General features: G+C 41.1%; 1 protein-coding gene across 2 annotated transcripts in view; it reads left to right on the top strand.

The window, feature by feature from the left end:
- The window catches only part of A2ML1 (alpha-2-macroglobulin like 1), a 36,087-nt gene that overhangs the window by 10,164 nt on the left and 2,667 nt on the right, over window positions 1-23,256 (top strand). Inside the window, exons 10-33 of one of the 2 annotated variants that reach the window (XM_070410721.1) lie at window positions 34-143; window positions 1,258-1,425; window positions 2,732-2,959; window positions 3,831-3,891; window positions 4,386-4,531; window positions 4,977-5,126; window positions 5,775-5,969; window positions 6,986-7,061; window positions 7,380-7,506; window positions 8,104-8,332; window positions 8,765-8,891; window positions 10,322-10,443; window positions 11,008-11,059; window positions 11,421-11,504; window positions 13,204-13,380; window positions 13,545-13,626; window positions 14,273-14,429; window positions 16,839-16,913; window positions 17,094-17,256; window positions 17,938-18,152; window positions 20,798-21,013; window positions 21,196-21,323; window positions 21,486-21,576; window positions 22,368-22,436. In XM_070410721.1, the coding sequence (XP_070266822.1) occupies window positions 34-143; window positions 1,258-1,425; window positions 2,732-2,959; window positions 3,831-3,891; window positions 4,386-4,531; window positions 4,977-5,126; window positions 5,775-5,969; window positions 6,986-7,061; window positions 7,380-7,506; window positions 8,104-8,332; window positions 8,765-8,891; window positions 10,322-10,443; window positions 11,008-11,059; window positions 11,421-11,504; window positions 13,204-13,380; window positions 13,545-13,626; window positions 14,273-14,429; window positions 16,839-16,913; window positions 17,094-17,256; window positions 17,938-18,152; window positions 20,798-21,013; window positions 21,196-21,323; window positions 21,486-21,576; window positions 22,368-22,436 (3,248 nt within the window). Of the gene's footprint in view, window positions 1-33; window positions 144-1,257; window positions 1,426-2,731; window positions 2,960-3,830; window positions 3,892-4,385; window positions 4,532-4,976; window positions 5,127-5,774; window positions 5,970-6,985; window positions 7,080-7,379; window positions 7,507-8,103; window positions 8,333-8,764; window positions 8,892-10,321; window positions 10,444-11,007; window positions 11,060-11,420; window positions 11,505-13,203; window positions 13,381-13,544; window positions 13,627-14,272; window positions 14,430-16,838; window positions 16,914-17,093; window positions 17,257-17,937; window positions 18,153-20,797; window positions 21,014-21,195; window positions 21,324-21,485; window positions 21,577-22,367; window positions 22,437-23,256 lie in introns of both variants that reach the window. The other variant, XM_070410720.1, reaches the window with a different exon arrangement.

Below are 23,256 nucleotides of genomic sequence, written 5' to 3'. Positions count from 1 at the left end.
TTAGATTAATGTACATCTGGTTTCCCTCTGCAGGCGTGGAGGCCAATGGCACTCAGGAAATCTACATTTCTTCACAAATAGGATCAATGACCTTTGAAGACACCAATAATTATTATTACCCCAATTTTCCCTTCAGTGGGAAGGTATGTTGAAGCCTGTCTCTGCACAGACAAAAATAAATGCTTAACTACTGCCTCCTTTCTGTAGACATATCAAAATAAAACTACCAGCATTGTTCTAAGTGCTCTATGGCTATTCACTTATTCAATCTTTACACCATTCCTATGGGATAAACACTATTATTGGTCCCATTTTACAGATAAGGAGACTGAAGCAAGAGAGGTTAAGTGATTTTTCCAAGGTTATATAACTAGTAAGTAGTAACTATGATAAAAACTAGGCAGCCTGAGTTCAGAATATATACTCTGAACTCCTTATGTTGTGCTGCCCTTAATCTCACATGAGATATATCTTGAATATTAATGTGACTTCAGTGCCCTTCCTAATGCCAAGGGCTCATATTGTAATATTCAAATATTTGAATATTAGAGCTGTAAGGTATTTGGAGAAATCATCTAGTCTGAACTCCTGCATCTAGGCAAGGTTAATATCAGACTTTCCTTGATAGAAAGCCATTTATAGATCCTTAAGCATTTTTTAAAGAGAGTTTAAAATTTTCTTTGTTAATGTCTTCTGTCTAATACCTAAAATCTACCCCTCTCTCTAGCGTATTCTTCTACATTCCTAGAACAACTGGTCAACACAATAATGTACATCTTTAGATCCATTTATTCCTTAGTCATCTTTTCTCTAGATCAAGAGCAGATCCAGATTTTCTTAGAGTCTAATGTTATATAATTTGGGAGTGGAAGAGGTTAAATCATCTGTAAAATAGGCCCAATAATAGTGTCTATCCCATACGATTGTTGTAAAGATTAAGAAAAAGAAAGCAAAAAATAATAATAATAATAATAATAAAAAGAAAAGGAAAGCAAAACATTCTACAGAGCCTTAGGAAGAGCCTGTGTAGCTAATGAAGGGCCCTAACGCTTCATGGCAAATATACTCCTGCTCCAGGCTAAGCTGCTTCTGTTTGTTTCTCAGTTCCTTGTAGATCCTGGTTTGCAAAGCTTGAATACATTTAGCTTTTTCTAGACTCTTTTCTGAAATGTATTCTTAAGAGTTTCTGTTATCATGTCACTTTACCTCATACTTGAACCTATTCCAAACCTAACTCTGATGACCTTTGCCCCTCAGATAAGAGTTAAGGGCCATGATGGGTCCCTTCTCAAGAATCATGAAGTGTTTCTGATGATTTTGGGCATAAATGCAACTATCAACCATACCTTAATTACTGACAACGATGGCCTCGCTTCCTTCAAGCTGGATACGGTTCATTGGAATGGGACAGACATTTCTCTGCAGGTAAGCACTGGAGTGGGCCAGCTTCCCAGCAAGGAAGACTTCCTGAAGGAAAAACTTCAAAATTTTTCTATTTCTTTTCTTCCTCTACCACCCCATTTGTAATTCCATCACTTGCCAATTCTGCTGCCCATTTGGCAAATCTTTTTCTGTTTGCTTTTGATATTAATTAAATAAATGACCCTTCAGATCAAAATTGCTCTTTATACTAATTCATCTTGTAACTTATTCCCATATTCTAATTTGAAACCTGAATAGGGAGGTAAAAATGGTCCAGAGTTGTCTTCTTCCTCCTGTCCCCTTACTGAACCTATATAATAAAAGCCTAATATGCAAATTGTCCCCTAGACTGGGAGTTCAACCAGAGGGCGGGGCCGGTGGCAGCGGCAGCAGCAGTGGCAGGTGGCCTGCAGAAGGGTCTCTCCAGCCGGCAGCCACTAGGGACCCTACCTGTGCATGAATTTCATGCACTGGGCCTCTAGTTACTCATAAAAATGGCAAAGAAGAGAACTATAGATTTTGATACTTATAAGGAAGACTACTTTTATCAATTATCAACTGACATAATGCTACTTAACAAACAACTTTAAATTTTAGCATTATACAATAAAAAGCATGTATTGTTTGTGCATCTGGGGTAGTAAGTTAGGCAGCACGAAGTATATTCTCATGTCAACAATGAGATGCAAGAGCAAAAGTGGACATGCGAGTGTTTTTTCAAGCCTCTTCTTATCTTGCATATGCTAACATCTATTTCCAACAAGTCACCTGGGGGCCCACTGTAATATTGCATAGTAAATGATGTTGATGCAAGGAGAGATGAAAAATTAAAGCCATTAATGCAATCATTTAGCTACACTACTTAAGCAAACATATGCTATTTGTCTGTGGCTAATAGAACTATTTTTTTTCAGGCATCACTTGATCACTCTACTTAGAAATAATTATTTTCAATCCTATTATCCTCTATATCTCATTTTTATGTCCCTGGGATATAGTCTTTAATTTCTCTATAATCTTACTCATGCTTACCTATTCCCTAGGCATCTATCTGTAAAAGTATTTCCCATTACTTGACAATTATAATTCAGTCCTTGTTTCTCTCTCCTACATAATAAAATGCTGCTGCACATAGCCCCTATTATGGATTCCTCAAACATCTTTGGCTGGACTTATACTGAAATATCTACATGCCATTCTTACACAGTGAAGATCTGAGAGAGAACTATTTCAAAATCATAACAAATGATTGTGGTTAAATATGGTTAGGGTACATGCCAAAAGAGCTTCTTTTCCCTCTCTTTCTCAGGGCAGGTTCCAAATGGAAGATTCAGTATATAATCCAGAACAGGTGCCTCGATACTATCAAGATGCCTACCTGCACCTGCAACCCTTCTACAATACAACACACAGCTTCCTCAGAATCAACCGGCTAAATGGCACCTTGCAATGTGGGCAGCCCCAGGAAGTGCTGGTGGAGTATGACATTAATCCAGCTGATGCAAACCCTGACCAGGAAATCACCTTCTCCTACTATGTGAGACTGGGAAGTGAGGGTTGGTGAAAATGTGTCAAGAAGGAAAGGGAATGGGGAGAGTGAACTGGAGAAATTGGATAGACTATCCAAGTAGAGAGAATGCAAGCAACATAGGTAATTTCAAAAAAAATTTAAAAGCCACACTAAAAGAAATGGAAAGAACAAGAAATGGAAAATGCAAAACTCAATTTTTTAAATGTATTTTATATGATTAGTGTAGGTGTAAAGGAAGGGGGAAATGAGGAATGAAGAGATTGTGAGCAGGATCCCAGGGAAACTGTGTGGGGAAGTAAGATGAGGAATGAACAAGAAAATGTTGCTGGCCAGGGATGGAAGGGAACTGGGTACGTGGGTGGGAGGGAGGGTGAGAAGAGGATGGGACTCAGAATAAAATTCATTCTGTGTTTTACTGACCAATATTTTACAATAGATGATACAGGGTTAAAATTAACATTGATGACCTTGTTGGAGAAATAAAATCACAACTTGGAGCCTGAAAGAAATATATAAAGATAAGTAGCTTTATTGGTCATCTCGGTGATAGTGAGGATTAGATTCCTGTAAAGCTCAGGTTTGATGGTACAGAGTCTCTTCATTCTCTTATCATCCCCTTAAAGTCTCTGAGAGACTTTCTCCCTACTGAATCATCCTAGTATCTTCTATCATCCCCATGGCTTCATTAAACTAAAACAATCATCCTGACACAACAGAATAAGGAGGATTAGGTAGAATATAACAAGTATTGAGTCAGGCTCTGGAACTATGAAAGGAGACTCTCCTTATAGGGAGATGCAGGGATGTTCCAGAAGTAGGGTCAAGACTAATCTCCCATAACATTTATGTTATTGATGATTTTTTTTCTCTTTCGTAGTTAATAGGGAAAGGACGTTTGGAGATGGAGGGGCAGAAACACATGAACTCTAAAAAGAAAGGTGAGTGTTCATGCTTGTTTTGTTTGTTAATCCTCACCCAAGAATATTTTCCCATTGAATTTTTAGAGAGAGTGGGAGAGAGAGGTAAAGACAGAGACAATGTGAGAGAAACACATTGATTGGTTGCCGCCTGCACATGCTTCTACCAGGACCCAGGCTGGGGAGGAGCCTGCAACCAAGGAACATGCCCTTGACCAGAATTGGACCTGGGACCCTTTGGTCCACAGGCCAACGCTGTATCCACTGAGCCAAACTGGTTAGGGCCATGCTTCTTTTGGAAGAGAAAACAATATTTTAAACTTCCAGGAAACAGTTCTTACCCATAGAAGCAATGAGAACAGAACAGTAATAATAACCATAGAAGAATAGGAAAATGAGAAGTTACTTGTACCATAAGGCTTGCTGCTGGCCCAATGGGAAATGCAAACATATGGTTGGATGTCATGGGTAGGTGAGTACACTCTCATCCCTGTGTGTGTCCTCTTCTCTTTCAGGACTGAAAGGCTCCTTCTCTCTCTCACTGACCATCAATTCCAGGCTTGCCCCTGATGCTTCTTTGGTGGTCTATGCCATTTTCCCCAGTGGAGGTGTTATAGCTGACAAAATTCAGTTCTCAGTAGAGATGTGCTTTGACAATAAGGTAAAATGGCAGTTGAGGAGGGTGAAGAAAAAAATCTGGGAATAGAGAGAAATCTTGTGTATGCTAGGGTTGGGATAAGGCAGGGGCTGGGAAATAAGAAAATAAGATGTCATATTGTATTTATACCTTTAGAATATTTCATTGAAATTATTTCTTTCCTGCTTCTTTTTAAAAAATCATGTTGGGAATCACATATATAGCTATTCTAAGTATAGCTATTCCATATGCTTTCTTTTAAACATCTATATCATTCTGCTGTGCTGCTCACTTTTCTCAACTCTATTGTAAGACACTGGTTCTCAAGGGCTAGACTTTACAAAGGAAAATCAGTATAAAAGTGAAAGAGTGGGCTGGATACCATAGTTAAAGCTGATGATCCAAGTGACAATTTGTCTTGTCCTCTCCAGGCCTACCTGACTCCCAAGTTATATTTGTCCTTCTTCAGGTTTCCCTTGGCTTCTCACCTTCCCAGCAGCTTCCAGGATCAGATGTGGACCTACAGCTGCAGGCAGCTCCAGGGTCCCTTTGTGCCATTCGAGCTGTGGATGAGAGTGTCTTACTACTTAGGCCAGAGAGAGAGCTGAGTAACCACTCTGTGAGTAGTCGGCTAATAAGGTGGGAAGAGGGAGTTAACGGGGAAGACAATCTGGCTCTGTTAGAACAGAGGATAGATTTCAGGGAGTGGGAAAGAAAGTCTTAGGAAAATAGTGCACCACTGTAAGGTAGTAGAAAAGCGGGTATGAAAATAAAGGTGGAAATGATGGGAAGAGAAGAGCATGGTTAATATGGACATAGAGATAAAGAAAGAAGATGAGCCCAGCTGGTATGGCTCAGTGGTTGAGTGTCGACCCATGAACTAGGAGGTTGCAGGTTCAATTCCCGGTCAGGGCACATGCCCAGGTTGTGAGATCAGTCAATCCCCAGTAGGAGGCATGCAAGAGGTAGCCAATGGATGTTTCTCTCTCATTGGTGATTCTATCTCTCTCTTCCTGTCTTTCTAAAATAAATAAAAAAGAAAGGAAGAAAATGAAATAGAAGATAAGTGTGACAGATTATGAAAAAGGTGAGATAGAGGTTAAAATTTAAAAAGTAAAGGAAGAGGTTATGATGAAATAAATATAGGAAATAATTCTGGAGTAATGAAGATAAATAATATGGGAGCTGTGGCACCAAAATCCGAGAGAAGTTTCTCAACTGATTACACTGTGTCAATACTTTATTTCTTTTCCCCCCTTTATTTCAGGTCTATGGGATGTTCCCATTCTGGTATGGTTACTACCCCTATCAGGTGGATGAATATGATGAGTGTCCAGTGTCTGGCCCAACAGACCTTCCTCAGCCCCTCGTTGTCCCCGTGCCTGAAGAGCGGTGGAGCAGGCGTTCAATTATGCCGAGATATTGGTTCTCTAGAGGCATGGACCTTTTCAGGTTTTTTCAGGTAGATGGTCTCATCTATTTTGTTTTTATAAAACAATGGTAGTGGGAGAGGGGAAGGAAAGTCCATATTTTTAAAAATGTTTTTTTACTGATTTCAGAGAGAGGAAGGGAAAGGGAGAGAAGGATAGAAACATCAATGATGATAGAGAATTATTGATCAGCTGCCTCCTGCACACCCTTTACTGGGGATCAAGCCCACAACCTAGACATGTGCCCTGACTGGGAATCGAACCTGCAACCTCCTGGTTCATGGGTCAACCCTCAACCACCGAGCCACAACAGCCGGGCTGAAAGTCCATATCTTAAAAAGCAGAGAGAATCATGTGTGCACTGGCAGGGATAAAATCTTGAAAAAACCTCCTGATATGTAAGGCAGCCTCTCTTAGTTCTTATGCTTGAAGAAGTTGCCCTGTTTCATTGGAAGAGAACCACCATGAGAGTCTGAACACCTAGTCTTCTCAACTGGTGGTCCCCAAAGATTGATTTTCATGGATCAGTCAAGAAGGAAAATGAGGAAAGGCAGACCAGCAGTGTCTTTTTATTATTATAAAAAAAATATTGCACCTATTTTATGAACAGAAGTTGGGATGCTATGGCTCAAGTCTGACCAGGAGGCCTCTGACAGGAGCCATATCTTGTTCATCTTTAAAGCATGCTCTCTAATGCCTGATCCTTCATAATGCTCAATGTATGTTTGTTGAATTGATTGAGCTAATATGGTCCCTGGTCTATGAAAGTTCAGAGTCTAAATCAAATAATAATATTTTGACTAATATTTGAAAGAAGCATTAAACATATCTAACAATGAAGTAAGTTTACTTGAAAGCCTTTCACCCTAGGCTGGAACAGAAATGGACCAATCTTGGCTAAGTATTGGGTAATCAGCACCAGTCTCACCATTAATAGGACACAAATGTCTTGGCTGAACCCTTTGAGGGTATAATTTCTAGGCAGCGGCCCTGGTATTAAGGGAGAGGACTTAACATTTTATTCTCTCCTCTCTTTTGCGCCTATCAGAACATGGGACTGAAAATACTGTCCAACGCCAAAGTCAAGAAGCCAGTTGATTGCAGTCACCATTCTCCAGAATACGGTAGAATAACTGGTGGAAGTAAGCTACCTTTGTGACTTGTGCCGTCACTGAGATGTTTGGAATCGTGGAGCTCTGAAAGCTCCCTCTTTGCCTCTGGTCCTTATCCTGAGCCTCTAGCCTCACAATAATGGTTGTGAGTCATAGATGTAGGCAGTCTCCCAAGGCTATCTCTGTCTAGGGAAGGCTTTTGAAATCTGAAGGCCTTATCTATCTATTCCCTGGCCAAATGTCCATGTCTGTCACTGGCCTTGTGACTGGTAGTCCCTTCAGGTAAATTTATCTCACAACAGAAGTCTTCTAACATTCCCCTATTCTTAGTCTCCTTAGAAAGTGATCGTAATACTCCACTGGCTTTTGGGTCCTCATCTCCATCAATTCCATCAGAGGGTTCTCAGGTTCGCCAGTACTTCCCAGAGACGTGGCTCTGGGATCTGCTTCCTATTGGGTAAGTGATGCCTCAATGGTATAGCAAGATAATACAGTGTGGACTCAGCAGAAAACTCAAGATAAAATAGTTTTTATGAATCTAACTCTAAAGCTAAGAAAAATTGAATGGGAATATGGGAATGTATTTCTTTCCTGAATTCTTATACAATTATATACAATCACTCAAAAGAAATTCACATTTACACAGTACAGATAGTGCATTCTCACTTCAGATCCACAAAATCTTAAAGGGACATATTGGCATTAGTTTAGTTCTTGCTCACTGCTTATCTGCTCATTTCGACAAGCCATAAGAACATGTACCTTCATAGGCTCAGTGGCCTCTCTTTCAGATACATTTGCGCACACACTTGTCCATCCACACATACCACCTCCAACATACTCAGGCATCCTGCTTCTCCCATATTTGTACATCTTCATTCACCTGAGGATTCACACTCTGAGATTCACGTGGCCCCCCAATTCCGTTGCCTCTTTGCTTCTCCACCCAGGCACAACATCAGAAAACTCACTTCTCAGCTGGCCTTGTAACTTAATTCTCAAATGCTCTCTTTCATTTACTGTCTGCCTCATCTGGGTTCTTGTTTTCTCACAGTAACTCGGGGAAGGAGGCTATCCACCTCACTGTTCCTGACACCATCACCGAGTGGAAGGCCATGACTTTTTGTACCTCCCAGTCCAGGGGCTTTGGTCTTTCACCCACTGTTGGACTGACTGCATTCAAGCCGTTCTTTGTAGATCTGACTCTCCCTTACTCAGTAGTTCGTGGGGAATCCTTTCGTCTTACTGCCACCATCTTCAATTATCTAAAGGATTGCATCACGGTAAGAATCGGGGGGACAGCCCTAGCCGGTTTGGCTCAGTGGGTAGAGCGTCAGGCTGCGAACTGAAAGGTCCCAGGTTCGATTCCAGTCAAGGGCACATGCCCGGGTTGTGGGCTCGATCACCAGTGGGGGACTTGCAGGAGGCAGCTGATCAATGATTCTCTCTCATCATGGATGTTTCTATCTCTCTCTCCCTCTTCCTTCCTCTCTGAAATCAATAAAAAATATATTAAAAAAAAGAATGGGGGGTACAGGAAACAGGTGCCAGCCTGGGAACCACAGCCCCCACTGTAAGTTTTCCCTAAATTGGAAGCGTACCAGTTTTCCCTGGGAAAGAGATGTGATGGCAGTGTCTCAGCCCCCATGTTTTCCTAAGCCTCTGTGTTCTGTCTCCTTTACTTGGACCCTTTATCTCTTAAACATCCTCTTCAGGTTCAGACACACCTGGCCAAATCAGAGGAGTACCAGGTGGAATCCTGGACAGATTCTCATGCTTCCAGCTGTCTCTGTGCTGATGAAGCAAAAACCTATCACTGGAATATCACAGCTATCAAACTGGGTAAGAGAAGGATGAGAACACCATCCTTTCCTCCACTGCATTTGCTTTGTTTCCTCTTTCCTTCTTTTTTCATTTTCCTAGCCTCTTTTTTTCCTCCTTCCTATGTCTCTGTTATAAATAAATAAGCAAGTACCCTTTGATAGATAACCTAAAGAATTATCCAAACGGGGTTATTTTGAGTGTGAAAGGGGGAACTTTTTAATATTTATGCTACAAAAAAAAAATGTATGCCAGGACAAGGGATATATGGTCATGTCGCTAATCTGGACCAGGCACTATTCAACTGCTCTACATGTGGTAAGTCACTTAATCATCATACTAATTCTAGGTGATGTCTTTTGCTCATGGATTAAATCCTTGCAACTCAAAGTATAGTTTTCCAATAACTAATACTAGTTATCTATTGCTGCTCAACAAATCACCCTCCAATTTTGTGGCTTAAAAGAACAAGCATTATTACATGGTTTCTGTGGGTCAGTAATCTGGGTGCAGCTTAGCCGGGTGCCTGTGGCTTAAGGTCTCTTGTGAAGTGCCAGTCAAGCTGTCAGTCAGGGCTGTGTTCTCATCTGAAGACTTGACTAGGAGGTGATCCATTTCTAAGCTCATTCCACAGTCTGTTCCTCACAGGCTGCTAGACTGAAGGGTACAGTGCTCTCCTCAGTTGTTGGCTAGTGGTCTCCATCAGCTTCTCATCACATGAATCTGTCTACTGGGTGCCTCATGACATGACAGCTGGTTTTCTCCAGAGCAAGGGGTTCAAGAGAAAGGGTACACCCAAAACAGAAGCTGCAGTCTTTTTAAAAATGGAATCTCAGAAATGGAATATCATTACTTCTGCCCTGTCTCTGAATTAGAAGTGAGTCACTAAATCCAGCTCACATGTAATGAGAGAGCATTACACAACAGTGTAAATATGAGGATGTACAGCCCTAGCTGGTTTGGCTCAGTGGATAAAGCATCAACTTGTGGAATGAGGGGTCCCAGGTTCGATTTTGGTCAAGGGCACATGCCTGGGTTGCAGGCTCAATCCCCCAGGAGGGGTGTGCAGGAGGCAGCAGATCAATGATTCTCTCTCTCTCTCTCTCCCTCTCTCTCTCTCTCTCATCATTGATGTTTCTATCTCTCTCCCTTCATCTCTGAAATCAATAAAAATATATTTTTAAAAATATGAGGATGCGCAGATCATTGGGGGCCCTTAGAGGCTGCCTACCACACTGCGCCAGCATCATTGATGTCACCTGGAAGCTTGTTGGGAATGTAGAATACAGGCCCCTACCCCAGATCTACTAAATCAAAGTTTGTAGCATAACAAGATCCCCAGGTGATTTGTATGCCATTAGGTTTAAGAGCACTGGTCTAGAGGGGAAGAGACCTCATTGGTACCTCTGGCAATAGGTATAATGCTTTCCTTTATCCTTCTTTCTTCTCAGGTCATGTAAACTTTACTATCAGTACTAAGATTCTGGACAGCAACGAACTCTGTGGGGGCCAGAAAGGGTTTGTTCCAGCAAAAGGCCGGAGCGACACACTCATCAAACCAGTTCTGGTCAAGGTGCGTTTTCTGCAGGCCTAGCTTCAGAGGTACAAATAGCCACCAACCCAGGGATGTTCAGTGTGTGTCTAACATACCAGTGAGTCTCTCACAGCAGCCTTATTCCAACTCTAATCAGTTAGCTCACCTTTCTTCTTCCCTGGTCCCTTTCTACTTTTAATGATTTGCTTAACCCACACCAATGGTCTATGAAAAAGTCTAATGCACTTTATTAGTGCCTGGTACTTCATAGTCACTCAATGAATGCTAGTTTCTCCTATTAAAATCACTAAAGTTATGATTAGCTACTTTTTTTTTTATCCTATCATGAACCCCCATGTAATTCTGCTTCTTAGAAGTTTCCTAAACTTGTCCTTAGCTCTTGTCCTTGCCCAGGAAGAATTTTACTGAGATGCCCATCGCTGGGTTGAAGTGGAGTCCTCCTGAGCTACCAAGAGTAGCTCCAGCTCTGATAGAAGCCCAGAGGGCACAGGAAGGACCTCTCCTCCCCATTTCCCTTCAGTGCCACCTGCCCTAACATTCATCCTCATCGTATTTACTCATCTATGTTTCTTTTTATGTCAGCCTGAGGGAGTCCTTGTGGAGAAGACACACAGTTCATTGCTGTGCCCCAAAGGTGGGTGAACTCAGAGAGGGGTTGGTGGTGAGGATTCCCTTAGGCAAGAGATTTTCTTAGGCAAAAGGAGGAATATACAGGACAAAAAGGTATAGCAACATCCAGGGGGTGCCATCCTCAAAGAGGCCAATTAACTGAGAGGCAGGAGGAGGAAGAGAAAATGTACAACACAACCATGACTCTCTTTGGAATATATTTTCAGCAAGGCTCACTGATTAGGTTTAAAAATCTGTCTCCATCCAACAGAAAGCCCTGGATCCAGGAAACTCTTATGAAAAGTTTTTCTATGATCTGGGCTTGAGAACCCCACCATTTCCACCTTCTACCTTCTGTTGTTTCACCTTTTTGTTGTCTCTCACAGGAAACGTGGCTGCAGAATCCATCTCCCTGGAACTCCCTGTGGATGTTGTTCCTGATTCAACCAAGGCTTATGTTGCCGTTCTGGGTAAGCAGTTAGAGATTCTTGGCTCAAAAAAGAAAGGAGGCTGCCAAGGTGTGGAATCGGGTGGGGCATGTGAACCTACCTGAAGGAAGGTGTGGTGGATTAGAAGTGATGAAGGAAGAAGAACTTACTTTATATAGTGGGGAATATGGACAGGTACAGCTAGATTGAACAGCCGTAGACTCTAGTTAAAAACAGAAAAGAATCTGGGCAGGAGGAAGTTGAAGGTCTTTGAAGCTTGATATGTATTTAGGTTTAGGTGATCTATCAATTGGGTGGAGGGGAGACAAACTGTTTACAGCAACCATTTAAAAAATGAGCACTTCTGCCAAAACTGGTTTGGCTCAGTGGATAGAGCGTCGGCCTGCGGACTGAAAGGTCCCAGGTTCGATTCCGGTCAAGGGCAAGTACCTGGGTTGCGGGCACATCCCCAGTAGGAGATGTGCAGGAGGCAGCTGATCGATCTTTCTAACTCTCTATCTCTCTCCTTTCCTCTCTGTAAAAAATCAATAAAATATATTTTTTTAAAAATGAGCACTTGGTCTAGTTGAGTATAGTTTGGGAAAGGTTCAACCATATTTCCATAGGCAGGACACTTCACTCATTCGGGCAAGGAGAGGGAGTGAGTAGAAAAGCATGATCTTGGAAAATCATATCAAACTGAGTTAGGATCTCAGTTGTGCCATTTAACAGCCACGTGGCCTTGAATAAGTTAGTGAACAATTCCGATCCTTCTTTTCTCTCTGGAAGGCAGTGATAATAACCTATCTCTCAGGATTGGTGTAGATTAAACACAAAGTTCCCAGCATAATATCTAGCTTATAATAGAAACCCCTAAAATGGTAGGTTCTTTCTTTACTCTCACCCCCTTTCAAGATCCCTTCCAGGTTAAGATTTGCCCATTTTGACTGTATTTGATTCATATCTCCGGGATAGCACTCACAATGCTATAATTGAATTACAGCTCACTGTCTGTCTTCTACAGTGCATTGTGAACTCCTTGAGGACCAGGGCCATGTCTTTTTTTATTTCTGTTCCTAGTACATTTCCTACAACATACTTGACAGTCAGTACATATTTATGTATTTGAATTGGACTCCATGGCTGAAGTGCAGATAGATGTTCATGAGTCATTTAGTTCAGGCTTCCTGGCTTATGAAGTATATGGATTGGTCAATAGATATAAGTTGGAAAGCAGTATCAGGATTGTGTATATTTGGGAAGGAAATGGTGATTTGGAGGGTGGTGTACATATATATAGTGGAGGAACTTAGAGATTGAGTCTAAGTATTGCCAGTTTTGTTACATCACTCACATCTCCAGTGACGTGTTTTTTTTTAAAGCCCAAAACTCCCTCAGGTGGCCTATGTACCTCTCCATATACTACAGTACCTTGTACATTCCCAATATTGTACTACTATATACATTGGACTACTATATTACATTGTACTACTATATTATATTACTATATTGTACTATATTGTTTACAATGATTTATAATTGCAATGTATTGTAATTTTTTGCCCCTCTGATTATGAGCCCCTCTGATTATGAGGTAGAGACATGTTTGACTTACTGTAATCTCCAAGATCACTGAGTAGATACTCACTAAATGATAGATAATAATGTTAAGTGAATGATAATAACTTTTATGGGTTCCTTCTTCTACCATCACCTTCTTTCTCTCTCCTTTGGATCCCAGGAGACATTATGGGCACAGCCCTGCAGAACCTAGACAATCTGGTGCAGATGCCAAGTGGCTGTGGGGAGCAGAACATGGTGTTGTTTGCTCCCATCATCTATGTCTTGCAGTACCTGGAGAAGTCAGGGCTGCTGACCAAGGAAATCAGGTCCCGGGCAGTAGGTTTCCTGGAGATAGGTGAGTTGGTTTAATATTTCTTCTTGGTCACCTTGTCTAGGGCTGATGATAGCTTGATAAGATACAGGGAAGTTCAGCTGCTGAAATGTCCCACATCCTTGGAAGCCATAGGGGGTGTTTTCTGAAGTTGTCACTGTGATCTAAAACTATATCTGGCTTCCCAGGGTACCAGAAGGAGCTAATGTACAAACACAGCAATGGCTCATACAGTGCCTTTGGGGAGAAGGATGGAAATGGAAACACATGGTAATATGTCCCAATGATCAATTCACTAGATGCTCGGTGCACGAATTCATGCACAGGTGGGGCCCGGCTGGCCCGCCCTGATTGGGGCTGATTGGGCACCCCTGATCAGGGTGGGAGGGCTGGTCAGGGGCAGGGCCAGCCAGGGGGAAGGGCCGTGGGCAGTTGGCTGGCCAGACACACCCCCAATTGGGGTGGGAGGGCTGTTCGGGAAGGGGCTGGCGGGGGAAGGGGCCACGGTGGTTGACTGGCCAGCCCTGCTCCCTGGTCAAACTCCTGGTTGAACTCTGGTGGAGGGGACAATTTTCATAATAGCCTTTTATTATATAGGATTCTGTACCCTAGGAGCATAATCTCTATATGGAACTATTCCTCTACCTGTCCCCTTAATGCCATTTCTTCTTGCACTCTATCCTCTACCTCTTTCATTCTGTTTATTTCAGCCACTTGTATGGTCTTCGCCCTGACCTTATGCCTCCCCAGTTCTTGTCCTCATTAATGCCTATAAATGCCTCCCTTTTCCAGGCCTTCTAGGGCATTATATTTCCTCAACTTCCCTCTGGAACCATACACCATAATAAACAATAGAACTATGGCACCCTCACCTAGAAATCCCCCTTCATGCCATGCTTCCCTCTTTACCCAATAGGCTGACAGCCTTTGTCACCAAATGCTTTGGCCAAGCTCAGGAATTCATCTTCATTGACGACAAGAACATCCAGGATGCTCTCAAGTGGATGGCGGGAAATCAGCTCCCCAGCGGCTGCTATGCCAATGTGGGAAAGCTCATGCACACAGCTATGAAGGTACAGATCTGCCCAGGCCCTGCCCCCACACTGTTTCTGGGAGGTACTTGTACCTCTGACTGAGCTGAATCAGAAGAGCACTGGCCTGGGAACTGGTGTTGTCAGGTCTCAGTCCAGTCTCTGGGTGACTTGGTCAATATACTTAACCAGGCTGAGCCTCGGCTCCCGTGTCTATAAAATGAGAGTATGAACTAGAGCATGGTTCTCAAAGTATGGTTCCAGAACAATAGCATAAGCATCACCTGAGAACTTGTTTGAAATACAAATTCCAGCCCTGGCCCCAGAGCTACTCTGAGAAACCCTGGGGGTATGGGCCAGCAATTTGTGTTTTGAGAAGCCCTCATGACTCTGATACTTGCTACAGTGTTGAGCTTTTTTTTTTCCTAAAGGTTTGATTATTTTTATTATTTAAAATATGTTTTTTTTAAAAATATATATTTTATTGATTTTTTACAGAGAGGAAGGGAGAGAGATAGAGAGTTAGAAACATCGATGAGAGAGAAACATCGATCAGCCGCCTCCTGCACATCTCCCACCGGGGACGTGCCTGCAACCCAGGTACATGCCCTTGACCGGAATCGAACCCGGGACCCTTCAGTCCGCAGGCCGACGCTCTATCCACTGAGCCAAACCGGTTTCGGCTAAAATATGGTTTTTAATTTTTCAATGTATTAGTCTCAGGTGTGTAGCACAGTGGTTAGACATTTATATAACTCTTCCCCCCATAAGTCTTGTACCCGCCCAACACCGTATATAGTCATTATGATATTATTGACTGTGTTTCCTAAGCTGTACTTTACATCCGCATGACTATTTTGATACTTGCTAATGTTTGATAACCAGTGGACTAGAAGATCTCTGAGCCTTTTATTATATCTCTAAATCTGAAGCAAAGGGATTTGCTTTGGTGGGCACTATTAGGCAGCCCAGTCATTTGTAAGGGGTTTTACTCTCTGCGGGGCACTGTTCTTAAGTACTTTATTTATTTGATATATTTTAATGTTTACAACATATCATTGAGCTAGGTACTGGTATGTCCTATTAATCACATTTTACAGATGAAGACACTAAGGTTCAGAGATTAAGTAAATTGCTCAAGGTGAATGCTAATGAGTGGTAGGACTAACTTGAACCCAGCAACTGGACTCCAGAGACACTGCTCCTGCCCATTACTCCATTGTTTGTCCCTCCCAAACACAGGGGAGGTGTTGATATGCAGGATAACTTGTTCAATTCAGAACATGCCAGTAAAAGAAAGATTTGCATGAATTTTCCTAAAGAAATTATTTACAGTGCTGTTGAAGGACCTGGATTAAAAATCTTGAGCATTGAAAAAAATCTCAGTATAAGATTTGTTAGTATTCCTTATGCAGAATGTTATCTGCACTTCCCAAGTCTCTTCCTTCTCTTATGTCCTGCGTAACATATACCTGGGAGTAGTACATGCTGGAAATTGAACAAGATCTCAGAGGTTTTTGTCCTCCTTTCTGATTAGAGCTACTGGTCTGTTGACTATCATATGTGTAGTCAATTTTAGTGGTTTGCATAGGAGCTCCAGAGTTAAACTCCCTGGATTCAAAAACCAGTCCTGCTTACCAGCTGTGCAATCTTGAACAAACTATTTAAATATCTCTGTAAGTGTTTTTCCTTTTATCTACAAAATGAGAATAATTATTTAGATGAAATATTTTTTAAAATGTGCTAAATCTTTCTGTGAAAGACATTAAACAGGGAAGGTGTCACTTCCTCTCCCCTGGAGAAGAGGCTGGGCTTTGTGCTACTTGAGGGGACATCCATTTGAGGAGGCTCAGATTCCAGAAGAATCCGAGAATAAGAAGTCTCCTTTTACCACCCCCCTCTTTTTTTAATCTCTCTTTGTTTCTTGGGTTTCCTCAATACCCACTCAGAGCTGAAGACCTCCTGTTACCTCCCACAGGCTACTGTTTAAGGCTGTGCAGTGGTTGAACTCCGCCCAGTTCTCCCTCATTGTGTGTCCTGGAGTCAGCCTGTGGAAAGGAGTGCTTTTGTTTTCTTCTTTTTTCAAATATATTTTTATTGATTTTTAGAGAGAGAAAGAGATAAAAAAAAACATCTATGTGATAGCAAAATGTCGATGGGCTGCCTCCTGCATGCCCCCTACTGGGTATCAAGCCCATAACCCAGGCATGTGCCCTGACTGGGAATCAAACAGGTGACCATTGGTGCATGGAACAACGCTCAATCAACTGAGCCACACCAGCCAGGGCTTTTTTTTTTTTTTTTTTAAATAATTCATCCATTTAGATGGGGGGAGGGGGCAGTGGCAGGTAGGTAGACACTTTAAAAAATTTTTTTCTTTATTTATTATATATACAATTCTTGCATGTGCCGGCTGCCCCTCTGACTTACTGTCTCCCTGTTTCCCTTTAGGGTGGTGTTGACGATGAGATCTCCTTGACGGCATATATTACAGCTGCATTGCTGGAGATGAGAAAGACCACAGATGTGCGTTTCTCTGGCTCTTCTTCTTTATATTCTTCTTATCTCACCTATTTCTAGATAAATTCACCTATTTTTTGTCCCTACTCAGCCTTTTAAACTCAAAGAAGATAGGATGATTTCCTCATCCCTTCCCATTTTCCAAGAAATGCCTTATAAATTCAGTTCTGCACTTTCACTTTTTAGGACCCAATGGTGAGTCAGGGACTGCAGTGTCTCAGGAATTCTGTCTCCTCCACCACCAACCTCTACACACAGGCCCTACTAGCTTATACTTTCTCTCTGGCTGGGGAGATGGACATCAGAGATACTCTTCTGGAACAGTTAGAGCAGCAGGCTATCATCTCAGGTGTGTTGGCCATGTTAAGAATTTTTGGAAATTGTGAAAATATGCTGTGAGTTATCTATAATTTCCCCTCGTCTCCATAGTCCCACCTATATTCAATTCTAGGATTCATTTTATTGTCATAAAATCATTGTTGAGAGTTTTGTGGGAAAGCCCATGTAAGTCCTCAAAGGCATTGCTATACTTTTAACAGGAAGAGGAGATAGATGGTCAGAGCTAGTCAGAAAACTTCCTGGCATTGTAACATTACCCTTTTGCAGGTATGAAACAATTCTTTGGTGTAAGATCACTCTGATTAAGTAAAAAAAAATGCTGAAAATTAATAAAATTTTATTAGCCAAAAACATGCCCCAAACGTGTAAGATTCTTTTAGGAAGTTTCTACCTATGTAGCTCTGTTAGAATTAGAATTTATAGGGCTGTTTTCATATAATTGCTAGAGGCATTTACTGGTGCTCCCAGCTTTACTTTGGGGAATTATGTGTGAGTGCACACACACACACACACACACACACCTGCATATATATTAGGGCCAATAAATCAGAAGACCTTGAGAAATAATTTTTTGTAACTCATGATTAATTTTGTTGGTATTTTATCTGCTTTAAGGTGTAGCATTTACGAAGTGAATATGGGAAAGTCATTTCCTCCCAAGATCTTCCTAATTATGCTTCTTTCCCCATAGGAGAGTCCATTCACTGGAGCCAAAAACCTACTCAGTCATCGGATGCCAGTCCTTGGTCTAAGCTTGAGGCGGTAGATGTGGAACTTACGGCATATGTATTGCTGGCTTGGCTTAGCAAAGCCAATCTGACTCAAAAGGAAATAGCCAAAGCCACTGGTATAGTGGCTTGGTTGGCCAAGCAACGTAATGCATATGGGGGCTTCTCTTCCACTCAGGTAAATAGCCTGCTCTCCACTGCCACTTATCAGGCAGGATTAGATCCCATGTGGAGATGGAGGAAAAACTATTGCTCTTGTCCTCTAGGTCCAGGCACTTATAATTCTATAGAGAGGGAGAAAAAGCATGTAAAAAATATATAGAAGGAGTCATAAATTGGGTCTTGTGAGTCATAAATAGTACTATCTGCATTTAATGCTCTTTCTTTGCAGAGTATGAAGCATCATGAGATTCATATTTTATATGTAAAGAGGACATGTATAAGTATGGATAAATTTATATATTAAATCAGAAAGCCAATTATGGGGGCTGTAAGCATAAAAGCAAGATTTTATGGGCATACCTCTTTCTACTATTTCCTAGTAAGATGTAGTCTAAAAAGTTTACAACCTAGATTCTAAGGTTGAGATTCAGTGGTTCTCAACCTTCCTAATGCCGTGACCCTTTAATACAGTTCCTCATGTTGTGGTGACCCCCAACTATAAAATTATTTTCGTTGCTACTTCATAACTGTAATTTTGCTATTGTTATGAATTGTAATGTAAATATCTGATATGCTATATGTGTTTTCCGATGGTCTTAGGCGACCCCTGTGGAAGGGTCGTTCAACCCCCAAAGGGGTCGCGACCCACAGGTTGAGAACCTCTGACCTAGAAGGAAAGCTAGGAAAAGTTCTATATATTACAAAGCAGGGTCTGGTTATATACCATAAGAAAGATACAAAAGGTACAAATATTGAATTTCAAAAAGGAGAAGGAGCTCTCAGCTTGAGGGATAAGAAATGTCTTCACAGGGGAATTACATTTGAGGTAGAACTAAAAGGATATATAAACTTTTGGTAGGCAGCTATTGAAAGGAAGAGGGATTTGCAAAAGTATAGAGTGGTTGTTGGGGAAAACTGATTTGGCTGAAACACAATGGGACATAGGTTGGAAAGGTAGGGTAGGTTCATATTACTGGTATGAAGAGCCTTACATATTAGACTCAAGATTTTGCCTAATTCGGAGGAGCTATTAAATTTTTTAACTTTGTTTCAGAAAGATTAATCTGTTACTTGGTGTATGGGATGATTTAGAGGTGGGAAATACTGGATTTGAAGAGATCAGGAGATTATTTCATTTATTTAGATTGGGGTAAGGAGAAATTGAATTAGTGGGGTAGCAATTGGGGAAAAAGGTATGATAAATTTAAATAATGTCATAAAATGATCAGATGATCACAAAGAGAGTCATCATTAATTTATTTGTTTTGCAAATGTTATTAAAACATACCATGTCCAGGTTACCGAAGATACAAAAGTAAACAAGAAAACACATTTCTTGTCCACATAGAGATTATATTATTTTTGATATTAGGGCCATTTTCATTGAAGTTATAACATGTAAACTATGCATGGAAGAATGAACAGATTTTAGCAGGTAGAGTGTCTGGTAAAGATGTTAAGTGCACTGAGCTTGAGTATGGTAATAATTTAATTGGAATTTTAAAATATTATATGGTACACTGCCTCCTTATTTCAGGGAAGTTCTTGGCCAAAGATCAGGAAAGACTTCCTTCTTCTTGTTGAGCCCTAAATAATTACAATATATAATTTTAAAAAGAAGTGCATCAGATCTTTAGAATTCTCAGTGACAGATGTATGCCAGAATAGTTTTTTTACTATAATCCTTGGCTATTCTAAGAAGTCATGTATCACCCACATCAGTTTTTGAGCTAATGTGTGGTCCCATTACTTGAATTGTTTCACATGTGCAAGCAATAAAGCCCTCCTTGGTCCTAGTTCACAAAAAGTTGTTTGTCAATTGTCAGGCTGCAAAAGTATGACTTGTTCACAGCTTCCCCAGGAGGGTGACATGTCTTCTTCTTTTATGTGACAGTATAATGTCTAAATATGACTTGTTTTTCATTTGGGACAGGAGGAAGTGGGTTCCTTTATTCAGTAATAGCTATTGTATTAAGTGTTGAGAATGTAGAAATTCTCATAACACAGAGTAAGAGAGGACAATACTTGATTCTCCCTTGCCTCCCATCCCCTCGCAGTTGTAATTTATATAAATAAAGAGAAAATGTTTTCAGAATGGAAAGGTTCAAGCTACATGATGCCAGGTTCTCTTGGTGACAGATGATCTGTCTTATTCCCAGATGAGAAAAGAGGATTGTCACATGGCATAATGGCTAAGAGCCTTGGCCTGCAAGGAGGGATTTCCCAATACTCTCTCTCCAACTGTGCCATAGAAGATTATTACATAGTTAAATAACCTTGAAAAATGTGCACTATCTAGGGCTATCAACTTGCTGTTGTTTCTTCCTCAAATAAGGAAACTGCAAAATATATACTGTTATCCACTTGCTTCTAACAGTAGCCTGTTCTGAAGCTAGGTTTGATTGCTGAATATGAATATATGAGATTAGCCTAGTGACTTATGGATATTCAATAATAACTTAATTGAGACTTTATATACAGGTGAGATATTTCGATTTCTATGTCAGCTTCCCCAGTGTAGGTGAATGTGGTGCTTAGATACATAGAAGATATATCTTCTAAACTAGCAAACCACCACCAGATGTACAGGTTATAGGGTTGTTTGAGGTTAATTCCAACGCCTCACAAAATGGTAAGCGTATGCTTGATTGTTTTCCTCAGGATACTGTAGTTGCTCTCCAAGCTCTGGCCAAATATGCCACCACTGCCTACGTGCCATCTGAGGAAGTCAACCTGGCTGTAAAGTCCACTGAGAATTTCCAGCGCACTTTCAGTGTTCAGGCTGCCAACCGGTTGGTATTCCAGCAAGAGACTCTGCCCAAAGTCCCTGGGGTGTACACCTTGGAGGCCACAGGCCAGGGCTGTGTCTATGTGCAGGTAAGCAGTGATCCATGTGAGAACAAGTGTGTCTTGGGAAGGTGGCTCTGAGGGCATCTTCACCTCCAGTAGAACAGTCCCTCTCTATCTGTCTACCTTATTTGTAAGGAAAATAATTTGAACTCTGCAATATCTAAAGTTCTTCTCAACTCAAATTTGGATATCTTGTTTCTTCATACTAGACAGTGCTGAGATACAATATTTTCCCTCCTAAAAATGTGGAGACCTTTAGTCTTAGTGTGGAAATGGGAAAAGCTAGATGTGATCAACCAACTTCACCTCGATCCTTGACTCTCACTATCCACACAAGGTGAGGAAGGCTGAAGTTGTGGTGGGGGCACCTGGATCATAGAAGCTGAGTTGAGATTGTGTGTGTGTGTGTGTGTGTGTGTGTGTGTGTGTATGTATTGGGGACAGAGTATGCCGAGAGGGAAAATCATGGGCTCACACACTTGCTTCTTTCTGCCCTCAGTTATGTGGGCAGTCGCAGCTCTTCCAATATGGCCATTGTGGAAGTGAAGATGCTTTCTGGGTTCAATCCCATGGAAGGCACCGATCAGTTAGTAAGTCACTTCTCTTTTCTTCATTTACTAGCCCCCAGGGGACCTAACTTTATCATAAAAAGCTGGTGAGCCCTAGCTGGTTTGGCTCAGTGGATAAAGTGTCACCCTGCGGACTGAAGGGTCCCGGGTTCGATTCTGGTCAAGGGCACATGCCTGGATTGCAGGCTCAATCCCCAGTACGGAGCGTGCAGGAGGCAGCTGATCAATGATTCTCTCTCATCATTAATGTTTCTATCTCTCCCTCTCTTTCTCTGAAATCAATAAAAATATATATATTTTTAAAAAGCTGGTGAGCCCTAGCCAGTTTTGCTCAGTAGTTAGAGCATTGGTCTGCAGACTGAAGAGGTGTGGGTTTGATTCTGGTCAAGGACATGCACCTTGGTTGCACACTCAACCCCTGGCCCTGGTTGGGGTACGTGAGGGAGTCAACTAGTCTCTCTCACAATGTGTCTGTCTCACATCGATGTTTCTCTCTCTGTGTCTCTCCCCCTCCCTTCCATTCTCTCTAAAAAAAAATGCTCGTGAAATGGGCATTTTACTAATATATATATATATATATATATATATATATATATATATATCTCCACACACACAACTCATGATTGTAATATCTAAATGGCTACAAAGGTGCATCAGATATATGACATGGAACCTGTAATAGTCTTTGTTCCTTCTCTTACATTTTCCACCGTATACATTGTTTCCTTGACCATGACAGAGCTTTGGAAGCTTCCCCCAGGGGACAGGGAAGGCTCTGGCTCTTAAACTCTTTTTTCTCCTTTCTTATTCAGCTTCTCCAGCAACCACTGGTAAAGAAGATTGAATCTGGAACTGACACACTTAACATTTACTTGGAAGAGGTAGGTAGCCAAGAACTGAAACAACTATATTTTCTACAACAAAAAAATAGTAAGAATAATGTCAGATTGTTTTACATTTTTGCTTTGCCATCTGGCTTCATTGAAGAGAGTGAAGTTCTATCTGATTCTGTAGTCAATCCGCTGCATTATCACACGTCAAATAGCCCCTGTGCACATGCACATCAAAGAGAATGAGAGTGAATAAAAGCATTATTCCAAAAATAATCCTGATCTCGCAGAACCCTAGATACAGTCTTGGGGTTCCCTGAGACTTCCTGGACCACGTTTTGAGAGACACTGTACCTTAAAAAATTCCTTTTGGAAATCTCTTCCTATTAGGCATTTGTAATTCCATATCTAAATGTACAACATGAATCTTATTTTCTGATTATATTAGATTAATTTATACAATTGTCTTAAATTTTCCATTTATTCATGTATTTAACAAATATTTATTGAGCAACCAATCTATGCCAGATACTCTTTGATGTGATGGGGATGCAGCAGTAAAAATAACAGACATGATCCCTGTCCTCATGGAGTTAATATCCTAGTGAGAGATAAATGATGCAAATTAAAAAATACATATATATGTGTTCACACACATTCAGTAGTAATTTCGATAGTAAGTGCTATGAAGGATAAAGGGATAGAGTGATGGTGGGAGTAGACCAGGATGTGACTATTTTAAAATAAGGTAGTCAGGAAAGGCCTCCTGAGGATGTCATTTGATCAGAGACCTGAATGAATAGAAGAAAGAAAGAAAGAAAGAAAGAAAGAAAGAAAGAAAGAAAGAAAGAAAGAAAGAAAGAAAGAAAGA

The sequence above is a fragment of the Myotis yumanensis genome, unplaced genomic scaffold, assembly GCF_028538775.1.
Source record: "Myotis yumanensis isolate MYYU_CA2020_CCGP unplaced genomic scaffold, mMyoYum1.0.hap1 SCAF_3, whole genome shotgun sequence".
Taxonomy (NCBI): Eukaryota; Metazoa; Chordata; class Mammalia; order Chiroptera; family Vespertilionidae; genus Myotis; species Myotis yumanensis.
Note: the sequence above shows the minus strand (reverse complement) of the source record. Positions and strands in the feature narration are given on the sequence as shown.